The 19,550-nt window shown below is 43.7% G+C and overlaps 4 protein-coding genes across 4 annotated transcripts; 3 read left to right on the top strand and 1 right to left on the bottom strand.

Moving 5' to 3' along the window:
- Positions 1-2,020: 2,020 nt before the first annotated feature.
- On the bottom strand, positions 2,021-4,989 carry PtA15_15A323 (uncharacterized protein; the record flags this gene model as incomplete). Its single annotated transcript, XM_053163518.1, has 11 exons — positions 2,021-2,211; positions 2,286-2,455; positions 2,522-2,607; positions 2,698-2,823; positions 2,894-3,224; positions 3,297-3,496; positions 3,600-3,666; positions 3,753-4,235; positions 4,315-4,409; positions 4,488-4,555; positions 4,638-4,989. The coding sequence occupies 11 exons, from the start codon at positions 4,987-4,989 to the stop codon at positions 2,021-2,023; spliced, it is 2,169 nt and encodes a 722-aa protein (XP_053027485.1).
- A 613-nt stretch (positions 4,990-5,602) lies between these two features.
- Positions 5,603-5,954, top strand: PtA15_15A322 (uncharacterized protein; the record flags this gene model as incomplete). Its single annotated transcript, XM_053163517.1, has 2 exons — positions 5,603-5,611; positions 5,673-5,954. The coding sequence occupies 2 exons, from the start codon at positions 5,603-5,605 to the stop codon at positions 5,952-5,954; spliced, it is 291 nt and encodes a 96-aa protein (XP_053027484.1).
- Positions 5,955-12,961: 7,007 nt separating this feature from the next.
- Positions 12,962-13,636, top strand: PtA15_15A321 (uncharacterized protein; the record flags this gene model as incomplete). Its single annotated transcript, XM_053163516.1, has 2 exons — positions 12,962-13,378; positions 13,442-13,636. The coding sequence occupies 2 exons, from the start codon at positions 12,962-12,964 to the stop codon at positions 13,634-13,636; spliced, it is 612 nt and encodes a 203-aa protein (XP_053027483.1).
- A 3,006-nt stretch (positions 13,637-16,642) lies between these two features.
- Positions 16,643-19,550, top strand: PtA15_15A320 (uncharacterized protein; the record flags this gene model as incomplete). The annotated part of the gene is made up of 2 exons (XM_053163515.1): positions 16,643-19,349; positions 19,462-19,550. 2 exons carry the CDS (start codon positions 16,643-16,645, stop codon positions 19,548-19,550), a joined length of 2,796 nt encoding a protein of 931 aa, XP_053027482.1.

Here is a 19,550-nt window from a genome sequence, read left to right as displayed (position 1 = left end):
GCGCAATGAGTTTTTTGCAGTGCGCAAAGTACATCCTTTTTTGTAAATTACATGATTTTTGTTTTTGTTTTTATTTTTTCATATTTGTGCTTTGAAGACTGTTTTGAACCATCTCACCAGTAATTGTGACTTGAATTTGGTTGGTTGAGTTTTGATGGTCCAAAAATGGTGTGGTGTATACAATTGTCTACCCACTGTACTGATCAAAGTACTAACATGATAACTGCTTGTGTACTGACATCAGTTTCTCAAGTTTTCTCCATAGTGTAAATCATAAATTCATAAAACAATTTCAGTGGTATTACATAATCAAACTTGTGTGTTCAGGACCCAGGAATGCGCGGCCAGAACATAGTAACCAAAATGTATGAATGTTCCAAGCCACTTTGGCTCACAACCAAACATGATATACTCAATCTGAAAAGATGGGCACATGTACGCTTCAAGGGCAAATAAGGTACTTCTCAGTGCTATCTTATCCTAAACATGCGGGAAAAGTTTGAAAGAAATGAAGAAAAACCTCTTTAAAAAATGTATGAATCCCATGGTGTTGAATTGATTTTTGTTACTGTGTTCTGGCTGCGCTTTCCTGGTTCCTGTGTTCTCCTGCAAAAATTTTTTTTATGAATTTATGATTTATGCATGCATAAATCAACTTTGAACACCATAAATACATGCTATTGAATTCTGATGTATCAAAAAAAAAAAACCAATACCAGTCTTGTATTGTATTGTTTCACCATTGCTACTAAGCCTGCTGCACACCCCTTACATATTCTAACTAGAGGCCAAGGCGGCTTCGCTGCTGCAAATCCCAGCTCAAGCTGCTCCATTCCCTACTCTCAGTCCCCCTCTTTGAATACAGGCCTTGAATTGACACAGCAATATATTAGCATCTTAAAATAGAATTCAAAATAAAAAGGCTATTTCAAATGGCCCCAATAGTTGGTTATGTTAAAATCCAAAATAAAAAGGTTATTTCAAATGGCCCCACAGTCAATGTTATTAAACTCCAACTTGAGACAAATATTCTAAATCAAATAGCCTTTCTGATCTAAAGGATACACATTCAATTGTGATCTTGAACTTACATCCTTTTCCTCCACTCTAAACATTTCCTTTTTATTCATGCAATCATCTACCAGCTATTTATATATGCAGGGCTTTTCACATTTATCAGCCCTGTGTTAAGTGAGGGGAACATCAATGGCGGGCTGCTACCCTACGCTAAACTGCCATCTAGCAGAAGCACAGCAGCTCTTGCCACAAGCGTGTACAGCCTCTCTGTCGACCGCACAAAGTGCGGGAGAGGCTTGTGTCTAAAATGTGCATGCTCACGTGTCATGGTTGGGCTTCTGAGGTCCTTTTTGTTTGTAAAAATCATGTAAAATACACACAACCACCCAGTGGATAATAATGTTGGGCAGGGTGTGCCCAGGCGGGCGCTTCGCGCCCAGGAGGGACTTAGACAAGTTTGGTTGTTTTCCCAACTTTTGGGAGTTGTTTTTCCAAGTCTCTTTTTCAAAGCTCAGATGCCAAAGGGATTGATGTAGCACTACTCAAGACTCCTGGTCCTGACGAAAGGCCATCCGAGGACAATCCAAAATGGAAATCACAGGTGTCACCTCAACCAACCACATCCTCAGATAACCCAATGGTCTTCCATCCATGACAAATGAAGCCAGGATGGGAGGGTACCAAAAGACACCGGGAAGAAATATCGGTCTTGCCACTAAAGCTGCAGTGTTGCTAAAGGGGAGTGCGCAGCAAAAACCTCCCAATCCTCCCATGAGAACCAGGCCTTCCATAAAGCTCCTGTTGACCGCTGTAATTGTAACCCCGAGCTCTGTTCTAACAACATAATGAGGTTATCTAGGATAGAAAAGAGTTACAGCACACACCCAACATTGTGTTATGCACGGAATCTTCTTCAGCATCAGCCGCGGGGTGCTCGATGATCAGAAAGGAAGAAATGATTATAAGGTGTAATTAGACATGCCAGGGAAAAAATGGATCCTTGTCAAGTCAAAGCTCGAGCCGGCCTAATGGAAGATGATTTATAGCTCTCACGAGTCTCAAAGAGCTTCCAGATTCCAGATTCAACTTCCTTCAAGACCTCTTGATTAGACCAAAAGTATAATGCGTTTCGGAGCGAGACGAGATCGGTCTGAATTCTCAGTGTGCTTCTGAGTTGAGCAAACGTCCATGTATCTGCGTGGAAGATTATTTGAATCTTTGTAGTCAATCCTCCCTTCTAAATTGTGCAGTAGTGTTGCTCGGCTCACCAGATGTTCCAAATAGTTCAATTACTGAAGCCTGAAGTGTCGTCACCTCCAAACTGAGGGTTCTGTCTTCAAGTTCAACATCTATTTCAACACTACCCAATTGAGGTAACCATCTGAGTCGTCGATCTACTTTTTGAGACGTGTATGTCTGTTCGAACGCTTTCAATAACCTGAACTCAATGTGATTGTTAGAAGGCTAAAGTGACATTGAAGGGAGAGATAGGTTGTGACTCAACTCCACCAGCCGAGGAGAGAACCTAAATGCGGAGGATGCCAGATTGGGCCAAAATAATCGGGAGATGATGATCGGATGGATTGGTGCCTTCGGAACATTGTCAAAAATGTGATGTTGGCGGTCAGTACTTTGCATGCGTGATTATGGCGCTCGGCAGCAACGTGTCATAAGCTTTACCTTTGGAATGATTTCATGGACTGCTGTATCAATTCGCTTTGAATCTGAAAGATCTTTCAGCATGATATCACAAGGTTGCAAATTTGCCTCCCCAAACTTTCCTTTCAGTATTTCGATCCGAGTGAGCTATGGACGAACATTAAGTCGATTCAAAACTTGTCTCACTAAGATAATACTAATGGCAAAAGGTGCCTACCTCTTGGGTCACATCAAACCCTTTCACAGCTAGCAGCCGACTGGCCAAAAGGGTTTGTAGCTCCTTGACAAATCCATCCCGATTTTCATAAATGCTAACAAGGCTTTCAATCACATCATCTTTCAGTAGGCTCTTGTAGCCAATGGGGGCGTCAACGGGGTCAGGCATCCAGTCTGTGAGCTGGTAGTCATTCTCTTCTTGAATTGGTAGGCCTGAACTCAATCCTTGAGCGGCGTTATCGTTATCTGGGATTTGATCTAATTCATCTCCCAGTGAATGACCAGGCTCCACGAGAGAGGTCACGATGCAGCGAATCGTATCTTCACGATTCCTACAAGACAGTACAAACAGCATCAAGAAAAAATTCCCAGGTTAGAGCCGTAGTCAAGAGGGACCCGCTAACCTCAAATAAACTCGAACCGGCTGGGCAACACAACTTAATAAAACCCCAGGAGGATCCAACACACGCAGTGCTTTCATGAGCGAGATATACTGAGTAATTATATCCTGGGTATCAGCTCCTGGATGTAAAAGCCTTCGAGTATTTGCTGCACGTAGTTTGTGTACCAAGTAAGCGCGCTGATCCGTTTTATTTAAGCAGATCTGTATAAATTCACAAGTGTGAGATCACCAACTGTGATTTTGAAGGATGATAGTCGCAAGCACCGAATATGCCAGGTTCAATCAGCAGTATCACTTAACTGACCTTTAGGTCCTGTAGTACGGGCATTGTTTCTGGAAAGTCGACAATGATATCAAACAATTCATTGATCCTATATGCATTGGAATCAATGTTTGTCAGTTTTTTTTACATCGATATGTCTCTGATGGAGTGACTTCAATCATGAGTGATGCCAACCTGAGCTCTGACAAGCTTTTATAAATATGATATTCAAATCGTGACATGGCGGGACGCACGATTTCTATCACACGGCCCATGTCAGGTTGGTCGGATGACGGGGTCATACACTGATCTGCAGCTTCCAGAACTTTAAGTAACCAGACTCCAATTTCTTGACGAAACCATCCGATCATTCCTTCCAGAGAGGCACTCGATGATTCGAGCCATTCGCCACGACAGACCGTTTCGATTCGTTCGTCGATGGCATCATATCCGACCGAGAAGAGAATAGGTTGAAATCGCTTGAGCAGGCCTAATTTAGTCAGCTGACCAAGCAGCGAAGAAAAAGGATAGGTCGATGTGGGTCTGAAAAGCAAAGACGAAGAGGTAGTGAAGTCCAATGCAAAGAGCTTCTTGATCGCGGCAGGAAAGGAATCCGGAATGCATGAAAGCAAAAGAGTATAGAAATATTTCGAGTAGAGGCTAGAAGCTGATGCATCTCTGTACAGATGTCAAGAAAAAAAAAAACGGTGCGTATGAGCCATGTTGATAAGGTAGCAAGAAGGGAATGAGTACAAACTCGGGTGTCAAAACGCGCAGCGGGTCGTACCAAGTCAAAAAGATGACGTGCCATCTTTCGACAAGCTGAAAAACGAGCTGATGAGCTGGGGAATGCTGGGCGGATCAGGAATAATTGAGTCAACTTGAATGTCCGCCCTCGTAAAAAAATTGAGGGACCGAATCGGAACCGACTTTCTCGTGTGCAGCAGCAATTCCTACTGTCTCATTCTTGACATTCTTGAAGCAGCGACAGATCTGACCTGGTTCGAAATCCAAAGATCATTATGTCAATGACAATAAAGCAGCCTTGAAGAGAGCAATAGAATGCAGAGGGAATCCCACCTTTGTACCAATCAAACAGCTCCTCCTGAGCGTTCATCTCTATCACATGAGCAAAAGCCTGAACGACATGCTGGGGAGGGGATGACAGAGGCGCATAGTGTTCAGGGACTGGCCAAACTGGTTGAAGAAAGCTGTGCAGCGCGTTCCAGGAGGCCCGGGCAGCGGGCTCATCATTTTCATCGATCTTGATTCCACTCCTGCCCACCAGGACGTCGTTCCCCTCAGCTGAGCCCCCGTCCCGGTATGAGTTGCGTCGTTCGTTGGCCATAGTATTGTTCTTGGTGGTTGTTTCTTTCCGAGAGGCGCGTGCGGGGTCGCAGGTAGGCTGGCCCCCGTTCCCGGCCTCTCCCATGTGTAATACAACGTCCAGGCGAAATCCCCATCGAGGGTCGAGGACGAGATCCACAATATGGTGATTCAGGACTCGCAAACGAACGTCATGCCACAATTATCTGACTTGAGCCAGTTGTGACACGTAGCCTTGCCGTGGATACAGTGAAGCCAGATCTCCAATGGAACCTCGCTCGACCCAGGCTCTCGACAAGAGCACAATACAGGTTTGTTGATCGAGGTATTTGTACTCGTAGCGAAACATCAGCCGGTGACACTGTTAACAGCACCTCCACGTACACGCCGGGGGTACTTCCTGGCGAGCGAGATTGAGGATACGACGCGTGACACCGGTTCCGTGAAAACCGCGTGGAATTCACTGCGCCCCACGTCGCCATCACCACCCCGTCGAAAATGGGTGGTGACGATGTGATATCCAGTCGGCTCCACCCTCCTGGGATCTCCTCGTGATAGAATCACAGTGGAGCCGACAACTGCACCCTCCTGGGATCTCCTCGTGATAGAATCACGGTGGAGCCGACAACTGTGTAAAACAGCGCATCCTCGTGGTTCCCACAGATGGGGAATCCACGGCCGTTGCTTGGATGCCCGGTGGAGCCGATGGGAACAATTCCATGGCGTTCGTGGGTTCCACGTCAATCCTTTCGAGCCGTGAGAGGCGAGACTTGTGTGTTTGTTCTCAAGTCCCTCTTAAGTCCCACAACAACTAGCAGCCCTCCCACTCAACAATCATGTGTCATCCTGCAGACCCAGCCACCATCACCACCCCGCTTCGACCAGATCGACCGATGGAAAGATATCGATCAGTATCGAATACGAACTGTTCGTCAGGGTCCAGAAAAACGGCCAATCCGAGTCGAAGATGATGCGGATGTCGTCAGGGATTCAAACAGCGCCCTCAGGAAGCGGGCCCGAACACCCAACTATCCTCCTCCACCGACACCAAGACCCCGCCGCTCAAAATAGTTGTTTCAAAGCTTTTATTTTCCACTTTTCTCCTTTCTATCCACTACTCCATGGAATGATAAACCAATGAATGAACACTTGTTTTTTCACTCTACACTGGCTCTTAGATTACTTGTGTCTCTATTTCAACTACTCAGTAATATATATATTTATATATCTTACTCTAAAACTGCTAGTGAGTGTCCAATTGAGGTCAAATTTAAGCTGTGGCAGAGGCACTGTAAGCTGGGGAGGAGGCACTCTAAGCTGGGGAGGAGGCACTCTAAGCTGGGGAGGAGGCACTCTAAGCTGGGGAGGAGGCACTCTAAGCTGGGGAGGAGGCACTCTAAGCTGGGGAGGAGGCACTCTGAACTGATGTGGCAGATGGACTCCAAACATTGTTATTATAAGATTCACATCATATTTTCTCAAAAAAATCATATACTTTTTCATAAAAACACCTGTCAACTGTTTGGTTATCTTATTAGGCTACTCTGCTCCTATTTGATAATTATAGATCAAACAATAAGACTAACTCAGAAATCAACTACACAGTCTTGATTGCTTACTGTATCAGGCATTGCATTCATTTCTTTTTCTGCAATTGTTTCAAATATTCACGTTGTTCTACCACTCTACCATGTAAAAATTCACATTTTGCCACCACTCTATCATATTCCTTCTTCACAGTGTTGATGGTCTTTTCAAAAGCTCCCCCATCTTTGCACACTAGGGTGTGCTTAGCTTTTGCCGCCAGGCTAATTGTGCTTCTGAAATTGTCTCTCCCACATATCCAGCTGGTGTTGGGACTAGTAAATGATCCTTATCTACGAATGTGATAGCAACAAAATGTGCCTTTGATGGAATCAAAGCAAATGTAATTGGCTGATTGTCATTTGGTAGAACAAAGTCCGGGAAAAATGATGTACTTTCATATGGCGAATAGAAACAAACTGGGGTCTGATATGTATTTGAAATAATTTTTCCCATTCCTGGCATTGTCATCCAATATTCCACCCCACATGGTTCAGGAGACGGCGCATTCAAAATCTTTAAATGTTCTTCAACAGTGTAGAAAGGGTTGGATTTTTGGTAAAAGACTCTCCTGTTCTTCAACTCTTCTGATAGCTCATGCCGTATGTTCATATAGTCTTCTTCTCCTCTTCCCAAAAGGAATGCTACAGACCTGAATCCACAGTGCCCATCTCCTTTAACATTAAAAATTTGTTTCACCCACGGCTGGATTGGGGTTGGAATTTCCCATATGTAGTCATCTCTCATATCAGGTGGATGAGGTTTTGGTCCTAAATGAAAAGAGTCTGAAAGTGTTCTATGACTTGAGAAAGTCTTGGGTGTTGATGTTGAGGAATTGAATATTTTATTATTTCCTTGGTTTGCTTCCTCTCCTTTAACTAGCTGATTTGAGAAAGTTTTGGGTGTTAATACCTCTGATAGTCTGGGTCAATGGACTTGGAGATTGGACCACGTAATGAATTGTACAAAGAATGATGGTTGATGGATATTGGATTCAACACAGATACTGAATCAGAGATGCTTTTTCTTCTCTTAGCAGTTTCTGATTGGCTGTACTTTGTGGATAAGTTTGAAGGGATACACTGAATATGCATAATTGATTGGGGGGAATATGATCCATTTAAACCAGGAGAATTTTCAACGCTCATTCTTTTTTGAGTGTGGAGTGGTGCATTTTGATAATGCTGCATAATTGTTTGGGGAGAATATGATTCATTAAAACCAGGAGAATTTGGAATGCTTGCACCCATTCTTTTTTGAGTGTGGAGTGGTGCATTTTGAGAGTAGTTTCCTAGTAGGCTGTGCTGCATCTGACTACCTGGATAATGTGAATCATGCCCACTGTGAATGAGTGGCGCGGGGGGAGCTTGGAGCCCTTGAATACTGGCATTAATCTTTATCTGTGATTTACTAGGATTCTGAACAAATTGTTTGGTTTGAGGGGCTGCTACTGAATAAGATGTGTTCATCTGAGGTTGAAAATTCTGATGACTTATGAGAGATGTCAAATCTTTTTGGGGGGGTGTTTTTGAGGTTGTCTGAGGGACCTGTCCATTTAACAAGGGGTTCCCCTTTTTTTGGGCTGGGTTTTTGGTTTTTGTGTTTGGCTGATAAGGTTTATTGTTCCACGTTTCCATGCCTCTTCTGGTGGCATCTTCCCATTCATCTGCTGTAACTCGTGGAAATGACAACCTGGATTCATTCCTGTGGTATATCATTGATCTTAATGAACATGCATTAAGTATATAACTATGATTTTGGCTGTGGTCATGCTTGACATTATACTTGGAGGTTTGGCCTTCTTGCCTACCTACTCTGTCTGTTTTCTCATGAACTACCTGGCACCCTGCGTCATTGCAGTTATGCTGGAAATTGAGACAACAAATTACATCCTTTCACACAAATTCTCGGTCAGATTTGTAGAATATATATGTGATTTGAAAGCCACACAAATTGGTTGACTCACCACAGCTCTGACATAGAGATATGTATTTGTGCCCTGGTATTCCCGCATTTGATAAAAAGCATGGACTCCAGATGATTTGTAAGTGTGGAATTCTACAAAAAAGGTACTTGATGAATGTTCTGCTTGCCAAATTGAAATCACATATCCAACAATTGGATATTTCTTGGGTCTGCGTATCTACATGTGCCATTGGATTGATAAGTATATGTTGTTCATCTTCATACTACAAATTTCATACTTACCAATACAAAAATGCCTGTCTGGACTATATCATGCTCTCCAGTTTTGATACTTGTTACCCTTTTCCACTTTATTTCCGGGAAATTCTCATAAAGGAAACTTGGAATAGCCACTTCATTTTGAGGCACTGCTTCATTGTACAATATTGGATACCTTATGGGTTCTGAAAGGTCAATCCCCATGAGTTTTTGTACCTCTTTATTGAATTTAAATATATGAGTGATCTCCTTTGAAGGTCGGAAATAATACCTCTTGACATAATTATAGAGCAAAACACCAGACAGTATGAGCCTCATTGCTTGATAATTTGAGAAGGTGTTTGCTATGTCCCTCCCTGGGGCTTGACGGTTGGAATGAATTGAAGCATTCCTCATTATTCCATTGTATGATTCAAATTTCTCAGATGAAAACAAGCTAGGTGGACCAAACCGCCTGACCGATTTGGGAAGATGGAGGAGCATATGAAATTTAGCTTTATTGACCCACTGTGCATTCATTCTCAAGATATGATACAGGAATATATCAATATGATGTTGCAGATCTTCAATGTATGTTTCCATGTTGTCGATTTTTGTTTGGTATACATATGTACACAGGTAACACAACGACATCCATATATCCCTTTGCTGCCTGTTCATAAATGGAAAGAAGACAAACGGGGCAGCTTGAACCACAATCTTCATATGCTTTCCAATGAAACTCTTGTAGTGGGTGACCATAAACACCCCCCTCAAAGAAGGAATATTTAGTGCGCCTTTGTTGAAAGACTCCCATTTTCCCTCCAATTTCCGTCTGTCTGCCTCCCCAAGGCCTTCCATGAAGTCACGCAGAAGGTATCGAATGATTCCAAGCTGTAATACATGCAAGATCTCTACAGGCGTATCTTTACATCCATCAAATCCTGTTCCAAATTTGGAGGCTATCAGTATCAAACAGATGTAAATTTTCATCAGAGAGGCTCACCCTTCAAAGTGTAGAAACGATTATACAGCCTGTCTGGGCACTCTTTCTCTATGGCTTCTATCTCTTCTTTTTGACCTGGCTTATTTCTCTGGTGGTATCTCTCAACAAATTCCACATTTATGTTGTCCTTAAGACCTTTTGCTTTGGTTTTGTCATCGTATGCGGTCTTGGCTTCATCTTTGGATTCTTGCCAACATTTCTTTATGGATGATATTGTTTCTTCCCACTTGCGTGGAGGGGGGGGCTTGAAGGTGATTGTCAGGTCACATCCATGCATACTAAAAATGAATTTACTGAACTACTTACCACATGTCCCCCTGTGGTCAATCGGAAAAAATCTTTCACATAAGCCACGAGTGACTTATCCTCCTTCCTTACCACCGAAAGTTGACACATACGGCAAGGACTATTGGCTTTTGCGGGCATGGGTGTACTGGTCATTTCTGCATGCATTGGAGAGTCCCCAAGCGCTACTAGTACAAAACTCATAATTAGTACCCTCTGATTCAGTATGCTATCATAAGCAAAATGGCCATTGATGCTCATATCACTGGAAGGAATAATAAGTAATTCCACAAGTGTCAACATGATGCTGATCATGATTTTTAAATGGAAAATTAATGAACAACTTACTTAATTTCCTCAATAATTGGATCTGCCAACTCCAAGCAACTTGCTACATTGGAGGTTGCCACGAATTGACAATTGTACTCCTGATTTGACCAGTGTGGATGTAGTCCTGACAAAGTGAAATAATATGATATATGTTTGTTCCATTGTTTGGAGCAATTACCAGATGTGTCGTCTGCATAGAGTGTAAGTGGTACATGTCGGATGATGCAGTTTTGGGCCTTTTCCCGCCAAGGGTTGGGGAGTTCAATTTGGATTCTTTTTCCACTGTTATCTTCTTCTATGAACACAATATTGGTCAAATTACCAAATCACGCTTGTTGTATATAATGATTGATGCACTCACCATAAAGATTATCACCAATTTTTATTGTAATGTATGTGCCATCTCCCATGGGAATTTCTGAGATTTCTGAATAAACCTTGTCAAAATCATTGATATCAACAACCCGCTGGTGCTGGGTTTCAGTGAATTTAATATCCGCCAGTATAATGATATCAAATGCATCTCCAGTTTCATGTGGCATAAATTCTGGTGAATAGCATTTTGCATACAACTTCCCCTTGGCCTTGTAAAAAAAGGTGGGAATCACCGCTTCACCTGATTTCAGCTGTGTGGGTTCATATATGTAAAAATGCTTTGATTCAATGTGCACCATTTGCACCCGGATGTCACGTGGTAGATCTTCTCTCCATTTGAAGCTTTGACAAAGGCTGTCAATTGGATCGCCACATGGGTCATGGGGATAAAATTCAAGATGCCCATTCACATATGGATTCAGCAATTCCTATGAAAAGGAAGAAAATGAAATCAGCTCAATACTCATTGCTTCTACAGTCAAAGAATTAACTACATTAGACAAGATTCCTTTGACACTAATGTGGAATATCTTATTATCCCACACACTGATAGATTCCTTATTGACAAAGTTCAGGAGCTTTCTTATTCTTTCTCTTGAATTACGTACAGCATCCCAATATGGCAGAGCTAATTTCTTCATTTTTAGGATAATCCTAAGTTGGAGGTATGTTACATGTGACATAAGAGTGTGCAAATATCCCATAATGAGGCATGCTATCAAATCCTGGAAAGTAAGATGCAGAAATATCATGAGTAAAATGATAGAAACACAATCTCAAGTAGTAGGTCTTACTTCCTCACTGTTGAATGGATCCCAATTGACCTTTGGTGCACCACCTGCTTGACGCGTGTCTTGTGCTTTTGCAAGAGTTATGGCCTCTTCACGTTGTTCAATTATTGATTCTCCAAACATATCCCAAGAGAGAAATTCATCAGAATACTCTGATGGGGCCTCATGCCCCCCAGATGAATCTGAGCCGAATCCTACATCATCATCATCTCTGATGACATACTCAGGCTGGATCACCTGGGGGAAGTGGAGTTCAGTTTCAACAGAATCTTGAGCTGGCCAGGTATGGTCCAAATCCATATCTGAAGGCCCCCGCTGTGCCACAGGACTTGTGTTTGCTTTTGTCAGCTCCCTGAGATGTAATTGGCTCAAAAGAACATTCTGCCTGACAGCATTCAGGTGTGCAGCTGAGTTCAAGTGCTGCGTGACAGATTTCATTCTACGGCCATGACAGTAATGACATTGGTAACTTGCCTCCCCATGAGAATCTACAAACCTTGTGAATCCTGCCGGTCCATAGAGACAAATCCGGTCCATAGAGACAAATCAAAGAATCAGAGCCAATCCTCATAACAACAAGCCAATAAGCCCTTACCTGCTATTTCCTCCATTTGGATATTTCTTTATGAAATACAAATCCTGATTTATTTCTGGTTTTCCAGATGTTTTTGGAACAGATAGGAGATAAAATAATCCAAATAGAAATGAACAGACTTTGATTTAAATGATGGAATGAGTAAGTTGTTAGTAATATAAATATTTTTTGGATGTCTATTATCTCAATTTTTTGTGTCTGTGTGTATGGGATTTTATTTGGATAAAATAAATATGCAGTAATAGAGATAAATCAGAGGTGTTAAATCTTACTGACTTATTAGAAAGTTAGAATTTTTTGCTTTTAACTCTATGGACTGTGAAATAAATGTTTAGGGGGATGTTTTTGGACTTCAGTTGAAATTTCCTCGGCAGTTTTGCATGGCATGTAGCTTATGTCAAGACAATGGATCTGACTCAAACTAATTCAGAGATAACACGGCTCAAATTGTGATGCTTTAATCTAAAAAGATGTTCTGCGGTCAGGTGCAATAAGAAGATCAGAGCCCGGTGAGGAAAGAATGGGGAGTGAGAGAGTGATCCGTCAAAATCACGGGAGTTGATATCATGTCGAGATCACCAAGTAGAATTTCAAATGTCTCATGTGATCGTGGTTCGCTCGCTCCGACCAGCGGGGATCGCTCCAACCATCTCAGCCAAACTCATCCCACCAAGCAACCCCACCTCCGACAAGACTCGCCGCTCACGATAAAAGGAACGAATCTGTGGCAGGTAAGCTCGATCTCCCCACCCAGTTACAGTCCGTCAATACAGACCTGACACCCCTTCATTTGTGATATCATGTCCAACTTGTCATTGCGTACAGGCCGTTTTACTCCTTGATTCCGTGCACGCACAACACCGGCAGTTACAGGTCAGTCTGCATTGAACACATGTATATTATGTATTCCCCTGACTGATTGAACGAATCAGCAGGAGTCACCAGCCCCATGCGAGCTACTATCAGCCCGGCCCGACTGGCTGCGGCTCCTTACACAGCCAGGAGCCCAACTCGAGGGGCATCGGCTGCAATCCATCCTGACCTGGATGGTGCGGCTCGAGACGAAGAGCTGACCCCTATCATCCCTATGCTGCGTAGCGAGAATGAAGATAGCAACCCCGGGCCCGATAATGCCGGTGATGTTCCAGACGGACCTGAAGATCACCGCAGTGTGCCGACACCAGATGAAACTCCCCCCGGGCCCGATAACACCAGTGATGTTCCAGACGGACCTGAAAATCACCGCAGTGAGCCGACGCCAGATGAAACTCCCCCCGGGCCCAATAACACCATTTCAGTTGAACGACTGGCAGATGAACTGGGCCTAGATGTCGGTCAGATCGAGCGGGTCCGACAAGTCGCAGCCGTAAGTTATATGTCCTCATCCTCTGTTCATCTTGCTTGATCTGACACATCTCCCCCGGCCCAGCTGTCAGAGGCTGATTGTGTGCTGGCTACGCTCATGTACCTTGAATCGATCCGAGCTCGAGTCAAACAATCTGGTACCCAGCGTGGGCCCGAACATGTCCCAGCCCCCGTCCATATCCCCCCTGTTGATGTCAATCCCAGTAGGGGGTTTATTTACCATCGCGATGTCCGAGTACGTCAACCCACCCAAGATTAGGATATACAGGACTAACCCATGTGTTTGAATGACTTAATTAGGCCTTAATTCGCGCAAAAACTCGCCAAAAGCTCCTCATGCCAGCCCTGCAGTCATATGGTCAAACTCATACCGTGGATACCCGCGCCCTCATTCCTCAAACCCCCCTGGTATTAGTGAAGGTGAGCAGACTTTAATCCACATCCTTTCCACCTGTCAGCTGGGTGACTCGATAGCTGGGACTGCAGGGCGAGGTGGATGCAATGGACCACGAGTGGAAGACTACCTACCTCCCGGCGGGTTATATTGATCATGAAGACCACGCTGTCAATAGTGTCTCCCTCCTCATCCGAGATTTACTGAAATACGAGAAGAGCGCGCTTGCAAAGATGGTCAGTCACCATTCCACATGGTCTGCATCCCTTAAACTGACTTGCTGATCACAATGACCTTTCTTAGATTATGGCCGGTGCGAGGCCAGGGGCCCAGGCAATTGCTGTGCCTATCCCACAAATCACTGATGTGGTTGTCACAGTAAGTCTCACTTATCACTTTAATCTAAAGCCAAAAGACCAAGGCTGATGGAATCTTTGTTGCCAAGAAATCAGGTTTTGCGAGAATTTTCCCCTCAACATGCACTCATGACGCGAGCCGATGTGGCTCGATCAATCCGCATCAGCTTGGTGGTACGCATGGCGTACCTTTGGTTGCATATGTACATGCAGCATCAACAGGATCGAACGACTACCTTGGTTCGATCCCCTTGGGAGCTGATCGATCAACACCTGGAGACCATGCAACACAAGTCGCAAGACTACAAAGTGGCGTAAGTTCAACTTTATTCCTCAGTATATTGGACAAAAATGTTCTGATGATGAACATCTTCTGATGTGTGATTACCTATCAGGTATGGCCGTCTCATCTTGGACTACAACCGACACATTTTTGATGGCGCAAAGACGGCGCGTGAGATTGCCAGCATCTCGGTTGCCCTCCCCTCTGACAAAGAAGTGCAGGCGATGCTGCGTGACAGAGCCCAGGAGGCCCCGGGTGATGAAGATGAAGATGGTGCCGCAGACGGCTTCTAATTATCTTGTTTTCATGTTTTCTTTTTTTCCTTTTTTTCCTTTTTTTCCTTTTTTTCCTTTTTTTCCTTTTTTTCCTTTTTTTCCTTTTTTTTCCTTTTTTTCCTTTTTTTCCTTTTTTTTCCTTTTTTTCCTTTTTTTTCCTTTTTTTCCTTTTTTTCCTTTTTTTTCCTTTTTTTTCCTTTTTTTCCTTTTTTTCCTTTTTTTCCTTTTTTTCCTTTTTTTCCTTTTTTTCCTTTTTTTCCTTTTTTTCCTTTTTTTCCTTTTTTTTTTTCCTTTTTTTTTTCTTTTTTTTTCCTTTTTTTTCCTTTTTTTTCCTTTTTTTTCCTTTTTTTCCTTTTTTTCCTTTTTTTCCATTTTTTTCCTTTTTTTTCCTTTTTTACTTTTTTTTTTTTCCTTTTTTTTTCCTTTTTTTCCTTTTTTTCCTTTTTTTTTTTCCTTTTTTTTCCTTTTTTTCCTTTTTTTCCTTTTTTTTTCCTTTTTTTTTTCCTTTTTTTTTTTTTCTTTTTTTCCTTTTTTTCCTTTTTATGTTATTTGTTTTCTTATCTTTCCTCGTCCAGTTCTCCTCCATGTCCCCCATGCAATGCAGTGCGTGGTACCCAGGCGGTACCACATTCTGCTGCAGATATAACCCGCGGATTTGATCCGCTCCGTGCAAGGCTAACTGAGCCACCGCACCCCCCAAGGGTGAATGTGACGGACCGGTGAGCCACGTGGAGACCACCGCTCGAGGTGTCGCTGCCTCGTGGGCTCGACCAACCCGTTGTGATCACGGGTTTTCCTCGGTGGAATCGCCGTCGGTGGTGTGGTGGGGCCGGCGTGGACCCGACCATCCCGTCGGTGCCACGAGAAATCCACGGGGAATCCACGGAGAGCCAAAAGCCCACGTGGATTCCTCGCCGTGCCCAGTTGGTGGAGACCCCGTGAACGGGTGGACCAACAGCCGCTGGTCCGACCTCGCGCGCGGCCACCACGTGGAGTCCTCGTGGAATCCGCGTGATTTCCCCGTGGACGGACTCCCCGGGTGTACGAACACATCCAATCAAGCTTGGTCAAAAGAGGTCACACCAAGACATTGTAAATAAATATTAAGCAGATCTGAAAATCTGACATCAGAAACTAGAAGCCAAGCATACAAACAGGCGGCCACGAGGGAAGCTGGTCCTCGCCTACAAAGGCGCCTCACCGAGCAGACTTCAAGGACAAAGTTTCAAGCTGGACTGATATGCTGTATTGACGATGCAACTGCTTTTAAAGCTTTTAAAGCCTCAGTGTCACCGTTCTCACAGCTTGGATGTTGTATCAGCTCCTGATTTTGCTCTTGTATGATGGGCCAGCGATGACGCTTTTATTCTGTTGTCAAAATGTGGGCTCTTTAATCTGGCGGCCACCCTGGTCATTAAAAGGCCGTATTAGGCGAAGCTTCATATGGTTAACTGGTGCAGCATCCCATTTCTTCCAATCAACCAGAAAACTCTGAACAATTGCAATTGAAAGTTCTGTGATTGCCACCGTCATAAACTGCTTTCCTGCACTCGATTAATCCGACATGGCGCTATATCGCTTTCCGCGTGTCTTCATACATTCATTTTTAATATTAGGGGCTTTCCACCCAATCACGATTCCAGTTTTCTCTGCACCAGCTTCAGCAGTTTCAGAAGGTGCAACAATGGTTGGAGAAAACTTGGCGATTTATGCCAAACCGCCTGCAACGTCTGCTCAAACGGACCGCCCTCTTCTTCGCCGCAGAGCACTTGATTTTCACCATCTTAACCTACCTGCAGTCCCTGATCACGACTTGGGTTTTGTAGGGGGGCCGCAGGTGCAAAATGTGTGGCCCACATACGATGCGAGATTTGCCTATGCCCAACAATATGGGCAACCTCCATGGCTCAATTCACACTATAACCAGGGACCCCCCTGGCAATACTATTACGCTCCAATGCCTTTTCCGTTGGAAGCATCCCCAAATCATTACTACCATTGGACACCCACAGGACAATATCCACAATTTCCATCGGCTGCACATCATATTCCACCGGCAGCTTCACATGACCTAAATGGCTATTTGGACAAGCCCTCCCAGAAAAGGACAGCGCTAGGCACTCAAGTTTACTTGCCAAATTATGGAATGAAGTACAGGAGCAGTAATCCATCACGAGGATTTCAGGGGCGCCACCCTCAGAAACCCAGGCCAATTGTAGATCAGCTTCACAATCAACCAGTTACAAAGAAATTTTCCCCGCCGGAAGGAGAGATTGCACCAAAGTCCATTCCCACAATTCATGCGAGTGAATTTCCACCTCTCACGGGCCAGAAAGACGAAGAAAAAGCACCTGGGACTGTCACTCATAATTCATGGGCTTCAGAATCTGATTATCGGAGAGCTTTAAAGAAACCCCAACTTGCAGACTATCTGACAAATAACAAATTCAAATATTCAGAGAAATCTGGCATCAATACGCAGCTCCCGGGATCGCCAGCTGCACCCAAGGCATCTACCCCTTCCCTTTATGAGCCCACAAATGATGGCAAAGCACAACAAAAAAACTTTCAAAAACCTGAGTTTCCAGTCAAAGACCGTGCAACAGCTTCCAGAATTGATCAGGGGTCAGTGTCTCAAGATAATCTCAAAGAATTTCCGCCTCTGAGAAGTATTCCAGTTCCAGTTGGCCACACTGCAGAACTTCCGCCTCTAGATAATAAGTATCACTATCTAGAGGCATTGATGCAGCAAAAACAGCCGCACGAGGAACTTGATCAATCTTCATTGCTTCAAAAGCACTCTGCAGAATATCCGCCTCTGAAAAGTATTCCAGTTCCAGTTGGTCCTACTGCAGAACTTCAGCCTCTCGATAATAAGTTTCACTATCTAGAAGCATTGAGGCGGCAAAAACAGCCGCACGAGGAACTTGACCAAGCTCCAATGCTTCAAAAGGACTCGTCAGAATACCCGCCTCTAATGAGTCTTCCAACTGGTCCTAAGGCAGAACCTCGGCCCGGTGATAATAGTTATCTGGAAGCATTGAAGCATCAAGCGCCATTGCGCGAAAACCTTTCTCAAACTTCTTTGTTTCCAAACACTTCTGAAGAATACCAGCTTCTGTCAAATATGCCGGTCGGTTCAAAATCATATGTACCCTCTGTTCAGGAAGCCGCTAAGTCTTCACCAGTCAAGCAAGTGGTAGAAGAGTTCAATGATTCAAGAAAAGTTGCTCTGAAAGAGGGCGGGAATTCAGAACCTTTTCCACCTGACTCATTAAATGGTCTGCCACCTTCGTCTAATCAATCTGCACCAGTAGCTTGGAGCCATGTGGCTTCGCAACCGCCACATTTAATTAAAGGACCCAATCCTGCTGTCCAAACTGTTACTTTGGACACCACTCAGGCTCTGAAACACACGCCAACTGGGCACCAAGATAATTTTCCAAATGATACCAAAAGCTATGCCTCAGCAGTCAAGAAGGGAAGTATTAGAAAGAAGCTAGTGGTTTTAGGAAAATTCTTTGAGATGAAATCTACTCCTCTGAAAGCAGGTCCGCCTGCCGGTTCCACTTTTGGGGGAGCCGTGAATGTGAATCCCACCCAACCTTGGGAAAGTCTATCAACAGTGCACAAGGAACCTATCTCCACTGCACAACCCGTGACAACTGATCCTAAAAGTTCTCTGAAAAGAGTGGAGAATGAAAATAAAGGACTGACTTCAGATGATGACCCTTATATATCACAATTAAATAAAGTGTTACCAGCAGCTGATGAGAATATCCAAAGGCCTGTGTCTTCAAAAGAAACATCAAAAGCAGTACCTTTTTCTCTTTGGGGAATTCCATCAGCTGGACCTGCTTTGGGAAAACCCACAACTTTGGATCCCAATCTTTCTCCGGAAAGTATTTCCACTTCAATTAAAGAACCTATGTCTGTTGTTCAACCTTTGGCTTCTGAATCTAATCAGCCTCTGAAAATTGAGGAAACTGAACACCAAGGATCTAGTATTGACAAGCAAGCACAACCACCAGCAGTAAATAAAATACCTGAATATGTCAAGAAGCTGAGGAATGGCATTTTAAGACAAATCTTGAGAAATGAATGTTTTCCTCTTTCCAAAATCCCGCAAGCTCAGTCTAAGCTTGATACCAATAATGAGAGGAATGTGTCTTCAGCAAAACTGTTGAACTTATTATATCTTCCTCTCTCAGAAAGTCTATCAGGTGGTCCAATTGCAGACAAAGAAGTTGCTTCCAATGAAAAGACCTACCTTTCAGCATTAATTAGCCAACCAGAACAGTTTTTCAAGACACGAGCGTTTGTCTCTCTCAAGGAACACTTGAATATGCCATCTTTCCGTCTCTCAGAAGATCCACCAGCTGGTTCTAATGCTTGTGAAGCCCAGGCTTCAGTTCCTGATCAGATTTTGGAAACTGAACTGAATGGTCCTAACCCGCAGGATCCTGTGGCTGATGACCTTAATGAGTCTCTGAAAATTGCAAACCCGGCTCCAGGGCCTGATGCTCAAGAATCTGAATCTTTGGAGCCCAATCCATTTTCATTTGAGAGGGAACCGCGTGAACATGGGATTGATAATTGGAATTACCAATACCAGCACATTCACAACATTCTAAGTCAAATTGCAACCAATTCAGAAATCACAGGTAAGGATAACCACACAATTTTTTTTCTTTGATACTTGAATCACATGCTGACTACCAAAATTTGCCACATTCAATCCCTGTTTTGATATTATTTGCATCAATGGATCCACAGAGGAAGAGCTTGAAGACATTTTGCCTAAAGAGCTTGAAGATCTTTTGCCTAAAGAGCTAATTGATATCCTTGATTCCCCTTCCATGTAG

Source organism: Puccinia triticina, chromosome 15A (genome assembly GCF_026914185.1).
Source record: "Puccinia triticina chromosome 15A, complete sequence".
Taxonomy (NCBI): domain Eukaryota; kingdom Fungi; phylum Basidiomycota; class Pucciniomycetes; order Pucciniales; family Pucciniaceae; genus Puccinia; species Puccinia triticina.
The sequence above is the reverse complement of the archived record's forward strand: the minus strand, read 5'-3'. Positions and strand labels throughout refer to the sequence as shown.